The 17,518-nt window shown below is 40.1% G+C and overlaps 1 protein-coding gene across 8 annotated transcripts in view; it reads left to right on the top strand.

Moving 5' to 3' along the window:
• WAC (WW domain containing adaptor with coiled-coil) overlaps window positions 1-17,381 on the top strand; it is an 84,913-nt gene extending 67,532 nt beyond the window's left edge. For 5 of the 8 annotated variants that reach the window (XM_060163512.1, XM_060163496.1, XM_060163472.1 and 2 more), the window contains 7 exons: window positions 4,885-5,154; window positions 6,541-6,663; window positions 7,525-7,673; window positions 10,665-10,783; window positions 12,383-12,569; window positions 14,238-14,365; window positions 15,939-17,381. In XM_060163512.1, the coding sequence (XP_060019495.1) occupies window positions 4,885-5,154; window positions 6,541-6,663; window positions 7,525-7,673; window positions 10,665-10,783; window positions 12,383-12,569; window positions 14,238-14,365; window positions 15,939-16,008 (1,046 nt within the window). In that variant the 3' untranslated portion in view covers window positions 16,009-17,381. The remainder of the gene's footprint in view (window positions 1-4,884; window positions 5,155-6,540; window positions 6,664-7,524; window positions 7,674-10,664; window positions 10,784-12,382; window positions 12,570-14,237; window positions 14,366-15,938) is intronic. The other 3 variants (XM_060163489.1, XM_060163525.1, XM_060163481.1) reach the window with 2 other exon arrangements.
• Window positions 17,382-17,518: the final 137 nt, after the last annotated feature.

Genomic DNA, 17,518 nt, shown 5'->3' with positions numbered 1-17,518 from the left:
TGAATAGTTGCTTGTTGCCTTTGAGTGTTTAAAAAAGAAGGGAGTTGAGGATTTTATGATTATTAAAATAAATCTAAATAAATTGTTTGTCTCTAAGACTATGTAGTATTACTTAGCTTTATGAAAAAATAGCATAAAGTGAGCTGTTCATTGCCTGCTCAATGAATTATTTTTGGGGACCTTAGGCTTTTCCTCCCCATTATAAGTTTTGAACGTAGAGCTTAAGAAGAACAGCACAGACACAGGCACCTGAGCCTTTCTTGCCTAATCAGGCGTCCCGTCAACAAGTACGTGCTGAGGCCATCTTGGTGCCAGACGCCATTTTGCACCAGAGCTACAGAGAAATACAACAAAATTCTTCTCCTGAAAGAGTTCATTTTCTGATACAAGAGAGAGAGATCATAAGCTGTATGTATAATAGGAGATGCTGGGTAATGTCTGTGGTAGGGCGCTCTGAACACAGAGGAGTGGCACCCAACCAATAGCTTTCGTTTATATATATATATATATATTTTTTTTTTTTTTTTTTTTTGCGGTACGCAGGCCTCTCACTGTTGTGGCCTCTCGAGACTGTTGCGGAGCGCAGGCTCAGCGGCCATGTCTTACAGGCCCAGCCGCTCCGCGGCATGTGGGATCTTCCCAAACCGGGGCACGAACCTGTGTCCCCTGCATCGGCAGGCGGACTCTCAAGCACTGCGCCACCAGGGAAACGCCTTTTGTTTATATTTTCATGATGAAACCAAGACTGCCTTTCAGGGTAGCATTTTATATTTTTATCACAATTGTTTTTCTCAATTATACTACTAGATGGAGGCAAGTAGTATTAGAAACGTTTAAGGTGTAACACACTTCCGGAGGGCATTTGCGTGGGTGTGTCCTTTAGGAAGAAGGGGGTGAGTGGAGCTGTTTTTAAAAATAAATAACTGGTGTGCAAATAGCATGCTGAAGACCCGCCTGGAAAAGCAGCTTCGCGTTGCTGTCTTTGACCTTGCCCTTTCTCCACTAGTTCTCTGTGTTTGTGCTAGAGTTTTAAACCTTGTGGTTTGGTTTTGTTTCCTTTCGGTTTTAAGGTTAAGAGGGGTCTGGGAGGGCCTCCCTTTTCTCGTGACCACCAGGGTGCGCCAGAGCCACCGTGGAGCCGGAAGCTCGCCGCCCGCTCGGCAGAGCTGGGCTGGGGCCCTGGTGTCTGGTTTTGTTTTTAAACTTGGGTAAGTCCTATCACAGTCAGACCTTCTAAAAAGAGAAATTCTGGCCTTCAGAGATGCTGCTTGCTCAAGGTTCCCGTAAGTATTGAGTAGTAGTAACTGGTTTCCATACTGTTCATGAATAATCTCTCACAAAACTGCAAACGAAATTCCTCCTCGGGATACATATACGTATTTACATTGTTACCTTATTTCTTTGTAGTGATATGTATCTTCTGTTTTGGAGTGTTTTCCTTTTCCTGGATTGAATGGCAACACTGAAGAATTTTCAAGCCTTTGTTAAGTTTTCAAATCCGTGGATAGATTTAGCAGCATTGAAACAAATTTGGAAACAACTTACACCTTCTCCAACTCCTATCATTAAAGGCAGAGGAAAACCATAGTAAACGTAACAAAAGGGTCATTTCAGAGGGATATAAGTACTAATTTAATTGTTCATGCAGGAAGTAAAAACAGAGAACTTGTTTCATTCTAAACATCATTAAGATGCCCCTAAACTGTTTATTCCTTAAGCTGAACCTTAAGGTATATGATCTGGAGAGAACTGCTGCTATAGTCTATAATTGCCTCATAAAATGTAGTAACTGACACAAGGAAGTAATAAACTTTTCACAAGGAAGATCTTATTTCCTTCGTTTCTTTTTTTTTTCTTCCTTTCTTTCTTTCTTTCTTTTTTTTTTTTTTTTGGTGGTACCCGGGCCTCTCACTGGTGTGCCCTCTCCCACTGCGGAGCACAGTCTCCGGACGCGCAGGCTCAGCGGCCATGGCTCACGGGCCCAGCCGCTCCGTGGCATGTGGGATCTTCCCGGACCGGGGTACGAACCCGTGTCCCCTGCATCGGCAGGCGGACTCTCAACCACTGCACCACCAGGGATGCCTACCTTCAAGTTTCTTTATACTTGTTTATGATTCCAAAACAGCAAAGCTGAACACGGTAGGCAATCTGCTAGACTTAGAGACTACCTCCTTTAAAATGTGTGCCTTTTAAAATGAAAATATCTGCCTTACAAAAATGAATATGTCTTAGACCTTCTGAGTGGATCATGCGAGATCAACACATCTGTGAAATCTACTGAAAGCAGCTATTGTCCCTATAGGTGTTTTGACCATTACAGTAGTGTAAAAAGGCCGTAGAGGAGGTTTTTTTTTTTTTCTTTCTTTTTTTTTTGGCAGTAAACTTGCTATTCAGTAGTAATTCCTGGCTTCTTTGGGGCCATGATGATTAATTAATGTTTAGTTCCTAAATTGGGAGTGAAGATTTATACTTGTTAGGTAGCAATGTAATATTCAAATGTAGTGTTCCTGAAACTTTTATACATTATAGTAGCAGTCTTAATTCAGTTATATAATGTATATATGAGCTTGAAAATCTCCAAGAAATGGGTATATATGGGAAATTCAAGAGCCTTTCAGCCAAGATTTTAAGAGACTGTATGAATATCTTGAATACTCTAGTTCTAATGTCGTTACCTATGGGACCTTGGTTTCTAATTGTTTCCTCCATTACAGTGACTGTATTAGTAAAATTTCATGGTATAAAAATACCAGTTTATGTTCTTCTTCCTGTTGGTGGACATGTGTTTTGTTTCTAGTTTTGTGCTAAAATAAAAAGAGAAGCATAACGCTGTTATGAGAATTGTTGAATATTTCTCCAAATTGATGTACATTAGAGTTTCTCTAAGGGTGTATTCCTAAGGGGAATTACTGGGTCGTGAAGTGCACGTAGCTCCAATTTTTCTAGATAATGTCAAGTTGTTTTCCAGTGTGGTTATATGAGTTTAGTCTCCACCTGAGATGTTAGGTGTTTCCATTACTACTTGAGAACATTCGGTATTGTTAGACTTTGGACATTTTTGTCAGTCTGATGAACGTAAAAGAATATTCTGTTGCTTTTTAATTTGCGTTTTTCTGATTATCAATGAAGTTGAGCATCCTTTGTGTTTTTTAAGCCATTCATGATTCTTCTGTGAATTGTCTCCTTGTCTTCTGTTCACCTTTCTGTTGTTTAGTCTGTCTGCTTTGATTTATAGGAGTTCCTTAAAGTAGTTTGGTCACCAGTACTTTGGGTGTAATTGTTTTGCTCTTTGTTATTTTCTGCATCCTCACATCAAAGTTATCTTCCTGTGTTTTCATCTACTAGTTCTAAAGACTTAAATATATATACAGAAGTCTAACCTGCCTTAAATTGGTTTTGTTTTAAATCTTAAAGTTTTTATGTCTGGCAAGGCATGTTAGTAGCTGTGTTCTTTTTTTTTTTTTTTTGCGGTACGCGGGCCTCTCACTGCTGTGGCCTCTCCCGTTGCGGAGCACAGGCTCTGGACGCACAGGCTCAGCGGCCATGGCTCACGGGCCCAGCCGCTCCGTAGCATTTGGGATCTTCCCAGACCGGGGCACGAACCCACGTCCCCTCATTGGCAGGCGGACTCTCAACCAGTGCGCCACCAGGGAAGCCTGCTGTGTTCTTTCTTTAAAGAATTTTGTGGCTCTTACTAGCCCATACGTCTTCAAAATACGTTATAGAATTGGCTTGTCAAATGCTACGAAAATGCTGTTGGGCTTTTAATTTCAGTTACGTTGAATCTATGTAAGTAATTTGCAAGGATGGCTTTCGAAGGATAATTTTTTATGCATGTTTAATACTTTTTAAACACTGAGGGGGTCTTGTGGGAGTTTCTTGCTTTTAAAAGTATCTTTTTTAGTGCTAATAATCATTAAGTGATACAAATAGAGGTAGTTCATTACTTTATATTTTTAAATCCGAAAGATTTAAAAGTATGTAATTCTAAAACTCAGTTGTAAGGACGAAAGTTCAAAGTAGGAGTCTCCTCTTAGGCATCACATCCTTAGTCCATTCTGGGGTTGCTCACCACCGTGACTATCCTGATTGATATTAAGGCTGTTGTCACGTTTAAGTAGACTGTTTTTGTGCTCATAAGCATTTTCACCTTATTTTATGATGCATAGAAATTAAGTCTTGGAGAATTGTATTGTCCCTTTATATCCTAATGGAAGCTTATTTGAAAGTGTAGTTAATACAGGACAATACCATGGAGATATTGTGGGTTCAGTTCCAGACCACCACAGTGAAGCAGGTCTCACAATAAAACAAGTCAAACAATTTTTTTGGTTTCCCAGTATAATATAAAAGTTGTAATTTACACTATACTGTAGTCTGTTAAGTGTGCCATAGCATTATATCTAAAAAACAAAGTATACCTTAATTTAAAAAGAATGCTGTTGGGAAAATGGCACGGAGAGACTTGCCCAATACAGGGTTGCTGCAGCACCTTCAATTTGTTGGCCGGGGCGGGGGTGGGGGGGAAGAAAAAGGCAGCAACTGCAAAATGCAGTAAAGGCAGAATGCAGTACAAGAAGGTGTGCTTGTGCATGTGTTTGAGACAGCATTACTAATAGAGTGTGGTACCGTGAGACTCAGACATGGGTATGGTAGAGTCACTGCCTTGCCAGGTTTTGTGACTTCAAGCAAGTTATGTAATCTTTTTCAGTTTTCTCATCTATGAAATGTCTGCCTCATATCTAGTCAGCTAGATATTTACTGAGCCCCCTCTGTGCTACCTTGTAAATACTAAATGAGCTTACTTGAGTTAGGTGCCTGCCACGTGGGTGTTGCTTGTTTGATGTTGGTTCCAGTTTCCTCTACTGAAGTAATGTTTTTCAGCTTTATTATCTCCTTTTTATTTAGAATCTACATCAGGAGACAAATCGGTGTCACACTCTTGCACAACTCCTTCCACGTCTTCTGCCTCTGGACTGAACCCCACGCCTGCCCCTCCAGCCTCTGCTTCAGCAATGCCTGTCTCTCCTGTCCCACAGTCACCAATACCTCCATTACTGCAGGACCCAAATCTGCTCAGACAGTTGCTTCCTGCTTTGCAAGCCACGCTGCAACTCAATAATTCTAATGTGGACATATCCAAGATAAATGAAGGTAAATTCTCATTGTGATAATTTCTACAAAGTTCGCTGCGTTGTGCAAAATTATGTGATTAGTAAAATCCCCAGTATAGGAATGGTCTTGTTTTGTTTTGAAATTCACATTTGAACTTCATGCTTTGGAGTTTATATCCCCCATAGCTTAATTTGTTACTATAATTGAATTAGCAATACTTGGATTTTCTGTGTATTTTTCAAGACTTGCTGCGTACCTGGTAGTTACTGGAGATAACTGTTCCATCAGCTTAATATATATGGCGAATGTTTTTTTTCTTTTTAAGTGAAAACAGAAAAAAGAATATTTGCTAAAACTGATATGGAAACACCTGGTTTCTAACATAGTTCAAGCAATCTCATGTACATCGGTAAATGATTATTTGGAATATTTAAAATATGCTAATTACTAAGAATAGGAATTCAGGTAGTTCTTAAACTACTTACACACTTTTGAGAAGGGAAGTAATGGATAACATTATGCTATTTTTCCTAGTTAATTGCATTGTTAATTCCAACTTGGCTTTTCAGTGTACCACTAAAGTATTTGGGCAGCCACCTCAAAGAAGTCTGAATAAAAGTGGATGTAGTTTTTAATCCATAAACCATTCAGATTGAAACATTAAGCCTTATGAACATTATAAAATTTTCTGTGTGTGTACACTTCCACATAAGTGGTTAAGTTCTTCCTTTACCCTAAAAATGGAGCTATCTTAGGCTAGTTGGTCATTAATCTTCCATTCTTATTCTCTTCAGCATTTCTGTATTTGTTGTTTGATAGGTAAACATTTTACTGGGCAAAGTGGGGCTTTTAAACATTTTGAAGAAATGATAGCCTAAGCAAATGTCAATAATAAAAGATCTTATGCTTCAGAAATACATGGTATTCCAAAGTACCCAGCTTTTAATATCCATTTTGAAAGCTTGTTGTGGGTGGGTGTTGATGTAGGGTTTGAGTGCTCAGCTGGTGTAACGATGCATTCGGATGAAATAACTGCTGTTTACCTAGTTAATTCCAAGTAATGTACTAAGTACGGTGCCTGTGTACAGATAGGTTTCTGGTATAATCAGAAGTTCCGGTGAATACTCTTTGCTGTTTTAAAAGTCTCATAGAGGAGTTTCCTTTAACTGGACACCTAAACTTTACTGTAAAGGAAACTCTACTGTTTTATTATATAAACCCACTAAACTTCTTTGCCTTTGCCTCAGATCATTTCACATCTCTAGGCTCATTGTATTACTCCTATCTTCTAGACTTTTATTTTGGGAATTCTAGTATGGAAACACTCCAGATTTTTTCTGGGTTCCTTTTGAGTTTTCAAGTTGTAACTAATACCACATATGCCACTGTGTTTTTATTTGAATTTAAGATGTAATATGTTTATAGTTCTTACAGCAGCTGTGACCCAAGCCTCATTGCAGTCTATCATTCATAAGTTTCTCACTGCTGGACCATCTGCTTTCAACATGACTTCTCTGATCTCTCAAGCTGCTCAGCTCTCTACACAAGGTACTTATACTCTTAGATGCCTCTAGAATTGTGTCTTGGTGGGGGCAGGTGGGATTCGTAGCAGATTTTTCTTTAGTCTTTGAAGAGAGCGTAGCTATGATATTGATTTTATTTTGATTTTTTAACACTGCTGTATACAAGTAGTATTTTTCTTTACCTTTCTAGATGAAACAAGCTTTTGACATATATCTTGCACTGTTGTCATCGTATCTGCAATATAATCTATATTTAATTCAGCATTTAAGTCGTTAGTGAGATATTTTACTCCAAAGCTAAAGTAAACTATGATATAGCCTCAATTTTTGCGAATCGCTGGATCTGTTTTAAGAGTTGAAGTTTGCTTCAAGTTGGTGTTAGATGGGTTTTGACCAGAGGATGCAGAAACGCGCAAGCCCTGCCTTGAGTTAGCCAGCCCTCTTCCCCGTGCAGGAGCCAACGGGGCACGAAGGAGCACGTGGGGAATGGAAGGGTTGCCTGGCTTGCCCCCAGCCCCGGTGCCGAAAGCCGCCGAAGCAGCCCGAGTGTCTGGCCTACTGGTGCAGCGCATGAGGGCCACCAGCCCTTGGGCGGCCTCGAGGGGCGGGGGCCTGAGGGGACGGCCAGGCCTCCTCGTAGCGGGAGGAGGAGGCAGCGAGGGCGAGGTGAGGCCTTCTGGTGAGGGTGTTCTCAGACGCAGTGGGGGCCGCACTGGGTGTGCCGGTCTCGCTCAGCAGCTCATTTGGTCAGTGTGACCCCAGCGAGTGCTTAGATGCTGACTTCTTCAGATAGCTGTTCTCTCTGGGGCTGTGGGGCGCGTGGAGAGACGTGTAGATCTCCTGCACATGCACTACAGCGGCTTTTGGTTTACTTCACCCTTCACAGCCCAGCCGTCTAATCAGTCTCCGATGTCTTTGACGTCTGACGCGTCATCCCCGAGATCCTATGTGTCTCCGAGAATAAGCACACCTCAGACGAACGCAGTCCCTGTCAAGCCTTTGGCTAGTACTCCTCCTGTTTCATCACAGCCCAAGGTATGTCGCCCTTGAGGGAAACTGGGAAAGACACCGCTTCTGGTTAAAGCAAGTTTCATAATGTTTTAGAATATTGGAGAAAAAGCTCTCTTTTGGGAATGAGGTAGTGGTGGGATGAATGACAGGTGAGTGAGAATAGGTTCAGGTTAGACTCTCAGTTGATGGCTTGGAGGAGGGAATTGCATCGTGCCACTTCTATACACTGGTTCTCTTCTCTTCATTGGCTTTGTGGATAAAGAAGGTATACTAATTGAGTCTTAATATTTGTAGAATTTTTAGACTGAGATATCAGAACATGTTTTCCAGTGATTTTCTCCATACTTTTTTTTTTTTTAACATCTTTATGGGAGTGTAATTGCTTCACAGTGGTGTGTTAGTTTCTGCTTTATAACAAAGTGAATCAGCTTTATGTACACATATATCCCCATATCCCCTCCCTCTTGTGTCTCCCTCCCACCCTCCCTATCCCACCCCTCTAGGTGGTCACAGAGCACCGAGCTGATCTCCCTGTGCTATGCGGCTGCTTCCCACTAGCTATCTGTTTTACGTTTGGTAGTGTATATACGTCCATGCCACTCTCACTTCATCCCAGCTTACCCTTCCCCCTCGCCGTGTCCTCAAGTCCATTCTCTACGTCTGTGTCTTTATTCCTGTCCTGCCCCTAGGTTTTTCAGAACCATTTTTTTTTTTTTTAGAGTACGTATATATGCATTAGCATATGGTATTTGTCTTTCTCTTTCTGACTGACTTCACTCTGTATGACAGACTCTAGGTGCATCCATCTGTCTACAAATTATAGAAATGAGTCAGTTTCTGTGCTGAGAGCTTTATATATATTATATTAATTTTCACATCAACTACTATTTGCTTCATTTAATAGAAAATGAAATCTTTCGTTAAGTCTGATGTTTGTGGTCAAGTCAGATTTTGAGACCTAGGCCTTTCTGAGCACAGAACCCATTTCATTAATACTAAGCTACACTGCCTGGTTTTCCCAGCGAAATCGCGTATGGCTGGCTCCTCAGAGCACGGTTAGAAAGTTGCTGGTTTCTATTCTTACTGGACTGTGAACAGGACCTTACCATGCTACTGCCAATTTTATGTTACATCCTTTGAGTCGTACGCACAAATTCATAAGCGGTTCCCAGTCACACTCATTCTTTGCTTTGTAGCATACCACCAGTAAAACTTGAGCTGTTTGGAAGTTGGAATGTACAGGTTTAATTTTTTTTTTTTTATTAACTCTTACTGGTAACTATAGGAGGAAATTCTTTTTAGTTGTAAAACAGTGGGCTGTTTGAAACTTTCATGCCAAAGAACTCTTTATTCAAATAAAATCATAAGGGCTTCCCTGGCAGCGCAGTGGTTGAGAGTCCGCCTGCCGATGCAGGGGACACGGGTTCGTGCCCCGGTCCGGGAAGATCCCACATGCCGCGGAGCGGCTGGGCCTGTGAGCCATGGCCGCTGAGCCTGCGCGTCCAGAGCCTGTGCTCCGCAACGGGAGAGGCCACAACAGTGAGAGGCCCGCGTACCGCAAAAAAATAAAATCATAAGCAGAAGCTTGAAAATAAAAATGTATTGAAACAGCTTGAAATCGATGGTGGGCCGGCTCTCAGGTCTTCTATTCTATTGGCTCATCTTCCCTACATTCCCTACATCAGCCATTTGTCTGTGTGTGTTTTGGAGTCAGTCTAGATTAAGTTTTTAAATTTTGAGTTACAATTGTTAGTTTTTTGTGCAGTTCTTGTTTGCCTGTATTTTGATGGGAGAAGAATTAAAAGGTGAGTTTTAGCAAAAGAGACCTTATTCTTAGAGCTTACAGCTCATCTTGCGGTGGTGTTCTAGGAGTACGTGGCATGAGTGGCGGTGTTGGGTTTACCGTTGGTCCTAACATTGTCACTTCAAATCCTTTTAAGCAGGTGGCTCTGAGTTTTTGCATTAAAAACTTACAAGTTGTTTTTAAAAGTAAGTGGACATTTGATCTCACAAAAAAATTCTTTATAAAAGAACATACTCTTCTATATTCAGAAGTAGCAGTGCTAACCAGAGTTGTTTGGGGCGATATTAATTATCCCCCCCCCCATAACAGCCTCTGCTGCTGAACGGTGTGACTTAATCACAGGTGCCTCCGTCTGCCTTCGTGCCTTAATTTCGGGCTTCCAGTTTTGACTCCTTGTTTTCTCCCTGTCGTATCTGAACGTGAATCATACTAGGTTGGCCAAAGAGTTCGTTCGGGTTTTTCATAACATCTTACAGAAAAACCCAAATGAACTTTTTGGCCACCCTAATATATGTGTCCCCACTGTAGTCATGGACCTCTTGGTCTGCCTGTATAGGGTGACGTCTCTTTGAAGCCCACTCCAGTTGAATTGTGTATGGGCCGTAGCTCATTCTCTGATAGACCGGTGTATACATTCTCTTCGTATGTGGTTGAAATTTGAGCAGCTGTATTTGTATGATGTGGTAACATATTTATTTTTATTGATACAGGAATAACAGTAAATCAAAAGAGGTATTATAGTGTACTGGAAAGAAAACTGGGCTCAAAATCAGGAGAACTAGTTTCTTATGCTGGTTTGCTAAGTAATTTTTTGGCCCAGGGCTGTTTTATGAAATTAGATCTAAGTCTCAGAACTTGACTTTCTTCTAACTACATGACCTTTGGAAACTCATTTGATTCTACTTCTTTAAGCCTCTAGATTATATAAAGTGTTTAAGATTACTAACTAGACTTAGAGGAGTATGTGGATTTCGGCCCTGAATGACAGTAGTTTAACACAGTGAATGTGTCTGTATCACTTACACTGATCTGTTAGGCAAGGACAGCTAGGACTGCTCTTGCTACCTTAAAAATCACTGAATAGAAATAATTGGGAAGATAGTAGAATAATAATGGAATCATTTCATTGGTAGAACTTTTCGTTCTTATCTAGTTTTCATGCTTTTTGTCTCTGTGGCAAAGCCTTGTCTCACCAGACTTTGACGTTTCAGGTTAGTACTCCGGTAGTTAAGCAAGGACCAGTTTCCCAATCAGCCACGCAGCAGCCTGCGCCTGCTGACAAGCAGCAGGGCCATGAACCTGCCTCTCCTCGAAGTCTTCAGCGCTCACAGTAAGTTGATGCGGCGTGTTGAGGCCACGTTGTTTTTTCCTTGATATGGCATATTGCCATACTGTTTGGATGTTATTTTATATATATGTGTGTAGTAGAACTTGATCTTGGAAGAATCCGTGAATAGCTTAACCATAGTTTTGTGGATTACGAAATTTACAAAGGCAAATCTTACTACAATAAGTAGATTGTCTCTAGTAATGAATCCTGGGTTAATTTGAAGAAAGTGGCTCTTTCTTTAGAATTTTACTTGGTGAACTGTGATGGGGGGGGTAGTAATATGTGACACTTGCAGAGGGCACGTGATTTTATACTACTTCATTAGTTGGAAATGATACCATTTTTAACCTCCTGATAGCAGTTTTAGATTTGAATGTATTGATAAAGCCAAATATCTCACATCTAAAAGTTGGGCCAGTATTTTACAACTGGTGTGTGTGTGTGTGTGTGTGTGTGTGTGTGTGTGTGTGTGTGTGTGTGTGTGTGTGTGTGTGTGTGTGTGTGTGTGTGTGTGTGTGTGTGTGTGTGTGTGTGTGTGTGTGTGTGTGTGTGTGTGTGTGTGTGTCCGTGCGCGTGTGTCTTTCCTAATAATAGCCTCAACTCTGACCCTGTACGGATTGCTTGTCAGATACAGAGCTGTATTGTGTTGTCGGTTTTCTTTGTTAATTAACTTTAAATGATTTTAATTTGATTGATTTTCCTATTTTTATTTCTTGTTATGAGGTGGCAACATAATTCAACTGTTGTTTTTATTGTTGTTTTCTAAACAAGCATTTCAGAGCATATACATCCACATGAGAGTTGTTCCCTTCAAAATGATCACTTTGGGAAGCTATCTACTGCCGCAGTGTTGCCATTGCTCAGAACATTTGGGGGAAATTCTTTTTCTAAATTGGCATTAGAGGCTGCAGTATAATTGTAAATATCCTCAGTGGTGAAAACGCTTCATCCTTTGGGAGACTTAGTTTTTGGAAATAACTGATGTGAAGCAGGTAGGAAATCAACTTGGGTGATTATTTATATCCCGGAATCCTAGCCCAAGCCATATAGTTTCAGAAGAAGATAAGCAACCTCAGAGTGTTGCTTTTTTTGGTCTCATTTTGCCACTAAACTCATTCATTGTTTTGCAGTTAAAAGTTTTTTGCTTCACATTATTTCACCTTCTGATTCAGCACTTTATTCTGATATTAAACAGTCAGAGGCAGTGTACTTTTTCCCCCCTCCATATCTTCATGTACTTAAGATAGAATAATGTGCCTTATATCTACAACTGTTCAAATGTGACCATTGCTTAGTTACATTCTCGTTAGTGTTTGTAGTATACAAAGTCAACAGGTTCTGCTGTCAAATTTGGGAGACTACTGATAACTCTGACGTTAATGTTAAAGGGGCTCTTTTAACCCCCCAAAAGTGTATTAGGAATACACGATATAAGTATACTTAGGATTTTAAGTTCTATTTATTTGATGTTAAAATAATAAATTTTTGTTAGGAATTTGTGTACCTTTAAATTAATGAAAGGTATTGACAGACAGTGTCTAGGATACCCAGAGACCACTTGTAAACATACTACACATTCAACAGTGTTTTCTCTTCTAGTAGCCAGAGAAGTCCGTCACCTGGTCCAAATCATACTTCTAGTAGTAACGCATCAAATGCAACAGCTGTACCACAGAATTCATCTGCCCGTCCTGCGTGTTCATTAACACCTACGCTAGCAGCACACTTCAATGAAAGTCTCATCAAACATGTTCAAGGCTGGCCTGCAGATCATGCTGAGAAGCAGGTATGTCACGTGATCCAGCAGGTGTTTCACCTGCGGGTGACTGGCAGCTTAATTCTACCTGGAGAAAATCCAATCTGGACCAGTGGATTCAAGCTGTATTTAAAGCAACGAATTTCCAGTTAGATGGTCTGTGGTCCCTCTATAAAATGTTCCAGTTAGATTGTCTGTGGTCCCTCTATAAAATGTTCCAGTTAGATTGTCTGTGGTCCCTCTATAAAATGTTCCAGTTAGGGCTTCCCTGGTGGCGCAGTGGTTGAGAGTCCGCCTGCCGATGCAGGGGACACGGGTTCGTGCCCCGGTCCGGGAAGATCCCACATGCCGCGGAGCGGCAGGGCCCCTGAGTCATGGCCGCTGGGCCTGCGCGTCCGGAGCCTGTACTCCGCAACGGGAGAGGCCACAACAGTGAGAGGCCCGTGTACTGCAAAAAAAAAAAAAAAAAAAAATGTTCCAGTTAGATGGTCTGTGTGGTCCCTCTATAAAATGTTCCAGTTAGATGGTCTGTGGTCCCTCTATAAAATGTTCCAGTTAGATGGTCTGTGGTCCCTCTATAAAATGTTCCAGTTAGATGGTCTGTGGTCCCTCTATAAAATGTTCCAGTTAGATGGTCTGTGGTCCCTCTATAAAATATTTGATGTGGATGTTTGTGAGGTAACTTTTTGTGCTTTCACATAAAATATTTTAATTATCAGTATAGCCCCCATTATCAAGTGCTCAGCATTTAGCTCTGTGCTAAGTGCTTTATGTTTGTTTTCTCCACTTTCTAAGACTACTAAGCAGTGCAGATAATGAGTTTTCCATTTTACTAATGAGGCCTTTAAGACCAAGTAGATTTATACTAGGGTCACGCAGTTACTTCAGTGTTATGACTCAGAGCCGTTGTGCTTTTTCTACTCAGCCGGCTACTCTGATAGTTTTAGAACCTGTTAGTGCAGTTGACCCTTGAACAACTCAGGGGCTGGGAGGCCAGCCCTCCACGTAGTCGAAAATCCGAGTATGGTTTATAGTCAGCCCTCCGTATCCGGAGTCCGTCATCCGCAGGTTCAGACAAGCGTGGATCGTGTAGTACCGTGGTGTTTATTGAAGAAAGTCCACGTGTAAGTGGACCTGCACAGTTCAGATCTGTTGCTCAAGGTTCAGCTGTCTGTCCCTCCGGACTAGCTACTGGAGTTAGGAAACACTTCTGCTTTGGGATGAGGGACCTTAGGACATTGCAGTCACTGCCGTTGGCTTTTCCCTTTTATCACATGACTAACCATCTGAAATGTTCTGTAAGTTCACGGAAATGCATTGTGTATCTCTTGATACAGGGATACAGTAGGCCCTTTTATTAGCGTTAATACCTGAACTTCACTTTGGCTGATCCAGCATCTTTATTTAACCACAAATCATGAGTCCTTCTGTCCCAGCACTGAACTACTGTGAGATGGGAAATACTATCCTCCCAAGGAAACCTGAAGGGGAAATCTTAAAATGAACACCTTCCACCATTAGAGACAGTTCTTTAAAACAGAATCGTTTTCCCCCTTAGATTCATGAGCATTTTTGTGGATTTAAAGGAAAAGATTTATTTTGTAATCTTGGTATAAAGTTACACTCAAATTTAATGTTTTATTTTTTGTATGTGAATATGACTTATATTTCATGAGATTTTCATTTCTTTAATTATAGGCATCGAGATTGCGAGAGGAAGCCCATAACATGGGAAGCGTTCATATGTCGGAAATCTGTACTGAATTAAAAAATTTAAGATCTTTAGTCCGAGTATGTGAAATTCAAGCAACTTTGCGAGAGCAAAGGTAAGCCTTTCACTGAAATGAATTTTTTTCTGTTTTTTTTAGGTAATGCTAAAAATTATATATCTTAAAATAATTAGATCTTAAATTGGACTAAAGAACGTAAGTCGAATTTCATTTCTGAAATTTAAAGTTCTTTGATATATCACATTCCGTGATACTGTAAACTGTGTTTTCATAATTTAATAGTATTCCTGGCGAATGGTAGTGGCATCTAGATTTTATTTCTCTTAACCCATGGTAAATGCTTCATTATTGGACTTTTTCTCTTGCGTTATGACAGTATACGGTACCAGTAATGTTTCATTTGAAAAGCGGGGTGTTGACAGCAGCGAGTTACCAGGAGCCCCCTGTTCGACTGAGGGCAGCGCTCTCTTGCTGAGGGTACATACTTCAGTTGAAATTCAAATCGCTGTTGACATTGTCCTCGCAGCATCGATAGATCCCTTGGCAATTACATGAAGAATTTAGTTGTCCAGGAAGTTTAATGATATATATCTGCTTTCTTTAATTGTTTTCACTTAAACTCTGTCTCATATTTCTTAATCTAGTATCTTACTCAAGTAGGATTTCTATATCGTGTTAAATAGTATAGATATTTTTTTTAATGCCTATTACAAAATCGAGGACTTAACTTTCATTGGCTTCACTTCCTGTCTATATTGAGTGACTGGGTCAATAAGTAGAGTTAATCTTGTCATGAAATCACAAAAATTTAATAAATGCCAAGTTGGGATTTATAGTAAACTTGGAAAAGTGAGTTTTTATCTAACCTTTCAACTACTGAAATGTCTGGAGGTACTTGTTGAATATCAGTTGGGAATTTTCTACTCTAGGATTGCTCTGAAAGTAGTTCTGACGTACATAAAACTTAACTTTATTTTGGCTTGCTAGGCAGGCGATACTCGTTAGAGCAGCTTACTGAAGCAGTCAGGTATTGTATCAGTCACGTGTCATGTATCATGTTTGACTGTACACAGATACCATGCTATATCAAGCAGTAATCGTCATAGTTCACAGAAGAAAGGGGTCAGAGAGGAACAGTGTTAACAAAGTTCATGGAAATCGAGTCAGCTGTGGAATTGGTGTTTTAGTTTTTGTTTTAGATATGCATGTCAGTTGGACTTTGCTCCATTTTTATGAACCTACATTTATGTTGAGAATTGTTCTTCAGAAACGATTAGCCTCTTGCCGCTCGTTAATTCTAGGCTTACTATATTGTGGTCCAGAAAACATGCAGTGTAAGTTTATCTCATGTTATCTGCTGCCTTTTGTGTCTGGTGATGATACAGTGAACAGTTACCTTTTAAGTCAGTCATTATATTCAAACTAATTATTGAGAACGGGTTTTAGAAAACTAGGAAACCTTCTAACTTTTGTCATCCTGATACTTTAATATATGTAATGTTTTCAAATGGTGATTTTGTCCTAACTAGACTAACCAGTTTTAAATTACTTCATCTTAACTAGTAGTTACTCATTTTCTTTGTAAAGCTATCTTTATAGTTGAAAGCCTGGTTTTTCTGTAGCGTTTATAGTGACCACGTGGGTTCTAACGCCCTCTCTTATTTTTCAGGATACTATTTTTGAGACAACAAATTAAGGAACTCGAAAAGCTAAAAAATCAGAATTCCTTCATGGTGTGAAGATGTGAATAATTGCACATGGTGTTGAGAACAGAACTGTAAATCTGTTGCCCAGTCTTAACATTTTTGAGCTGCATTTAAGTAGACTTTGGACCGTTAAGCTGGGCAAAGGAGATGACAAGGGGTGGGGGTCTGTGAGATTCAATTCAGGGGAAAGATACAAGATGGATTTGTAAAACCCTTGAAATGTAGATTTCTTGTAGATGTATTCTTCACGTTGTAAATATGTTTTGTAGAGTGAAGCCATGGGAAGCCATGTGTAACAGAGCTTAGACATCCAAAACTAATCAGTGCTGAGGTGGCTGAATACCTAGCCTTTTACATGTAAACCTGTCTGCAAAATTAGCTTTTTTAAAGAAAAATTTGGGGGGTTAATTTATCATTCAGAAATCTTGCATTTTCAAAAGATTCAGTGCAAGCGCCAGGCGATCTGTGTCTGAGGATACAATTTTGAACCATATGGGCAGAGTACAAAATACTATGAAGCAGCGGTTTCCACACTTGCCCCTGATCAAGAGCAGTGCTTCGCCGTTTGTTTTGCAGAGAAATGTTTTCATTTCCCGTGTGCTCCATCTCCCTCTGGAATCCTTCACCTGATTTTATCCACTTTTTAAGGCTCCTCTTCCTCTCCTTTCTTAAGGCACTGTTGCCATGGCACTTTTCTGTACCCTTTGCATTCCTGTGTACAGTAGCGTAAAACTGCAGTGATTGAGCATAACCCACTTGTTTGTGTAAATTATTAAATCCATTTGCACCCTGTAAGAATGGACTTAAAAGTACTGCTGGGCATGTGTGCTGAAAGTACATTGATGGCTCAAATATAAGGAAATGGCCCAATGAACATGGTCGTGGGGGAAGAGGAAACAGCTAGTCAGATGTGAATTGTATCTGTTATAATAAACATGTTAAAACAAACACAAATTGTTATTTTTCTTTACCTTCGGTCAATGCATATTAGAATTTGAACTACCTGGGGATTCTTTGTCAGAACTATTCTTGTTGAACATTTATACTTAATTGAAGTAATTCCTTAAGGGAGGTTTTGTTTAAAGCGATTAACAGGAAATTGTGTATAAGAATATTTAATGAAACATGAAATTCAACAAGAATGATGAAGTCACTTCCCAAGTGGTTGTCATTTGTTAACCCCTGGTTTACCTGTCTTGCTGTTGATGCCGTTTCATTTGGAGGGTGTCTGTGCTGTAGCTCACTGTTCCGGTCTGGTGCTGACTGCTGTTCTCAGCATCACAACACGCTACATTTGTGTAATCAGAGCTTCCTGCTGTTACCTGGGAATGGCGGGAAGGCTCAGCTTTGTATATTGTTTCCTAAAGTATATTAAAATAAAAAAAGAAACTATTGCTACTATAAAATTACCTTGGCTTTTTTTTTTTCTTTGCTAAAATATTGGTCACATGGCCTTAGCAAGACACTGCCAGTATTAAATCAGATCACAAGGGTTTCTTTATGCTGAAAATCCTCCTAATTTCAAAATCTTAACTTACCCAAT

The sequence above is a fragment of the Lagenorhynchus albirostris genome, chromosome 1 (genome assembly GCF_949774975.1).
Source record: "Lagenorhynchus albirostris chromosome 1, mLagAlb1.1, whole genome shotgun sequence".
NCBI classification, from domain to species: Eukaryota; Metazoa; Chordata; class Mammalia; order Artiodactyla; family Delphinidae; genus Lagenorhynchus; species Lagenorhynchus albirostris.
This window is presented reverse-complemented; position numbering and strand designations above follow the sequence as displayed.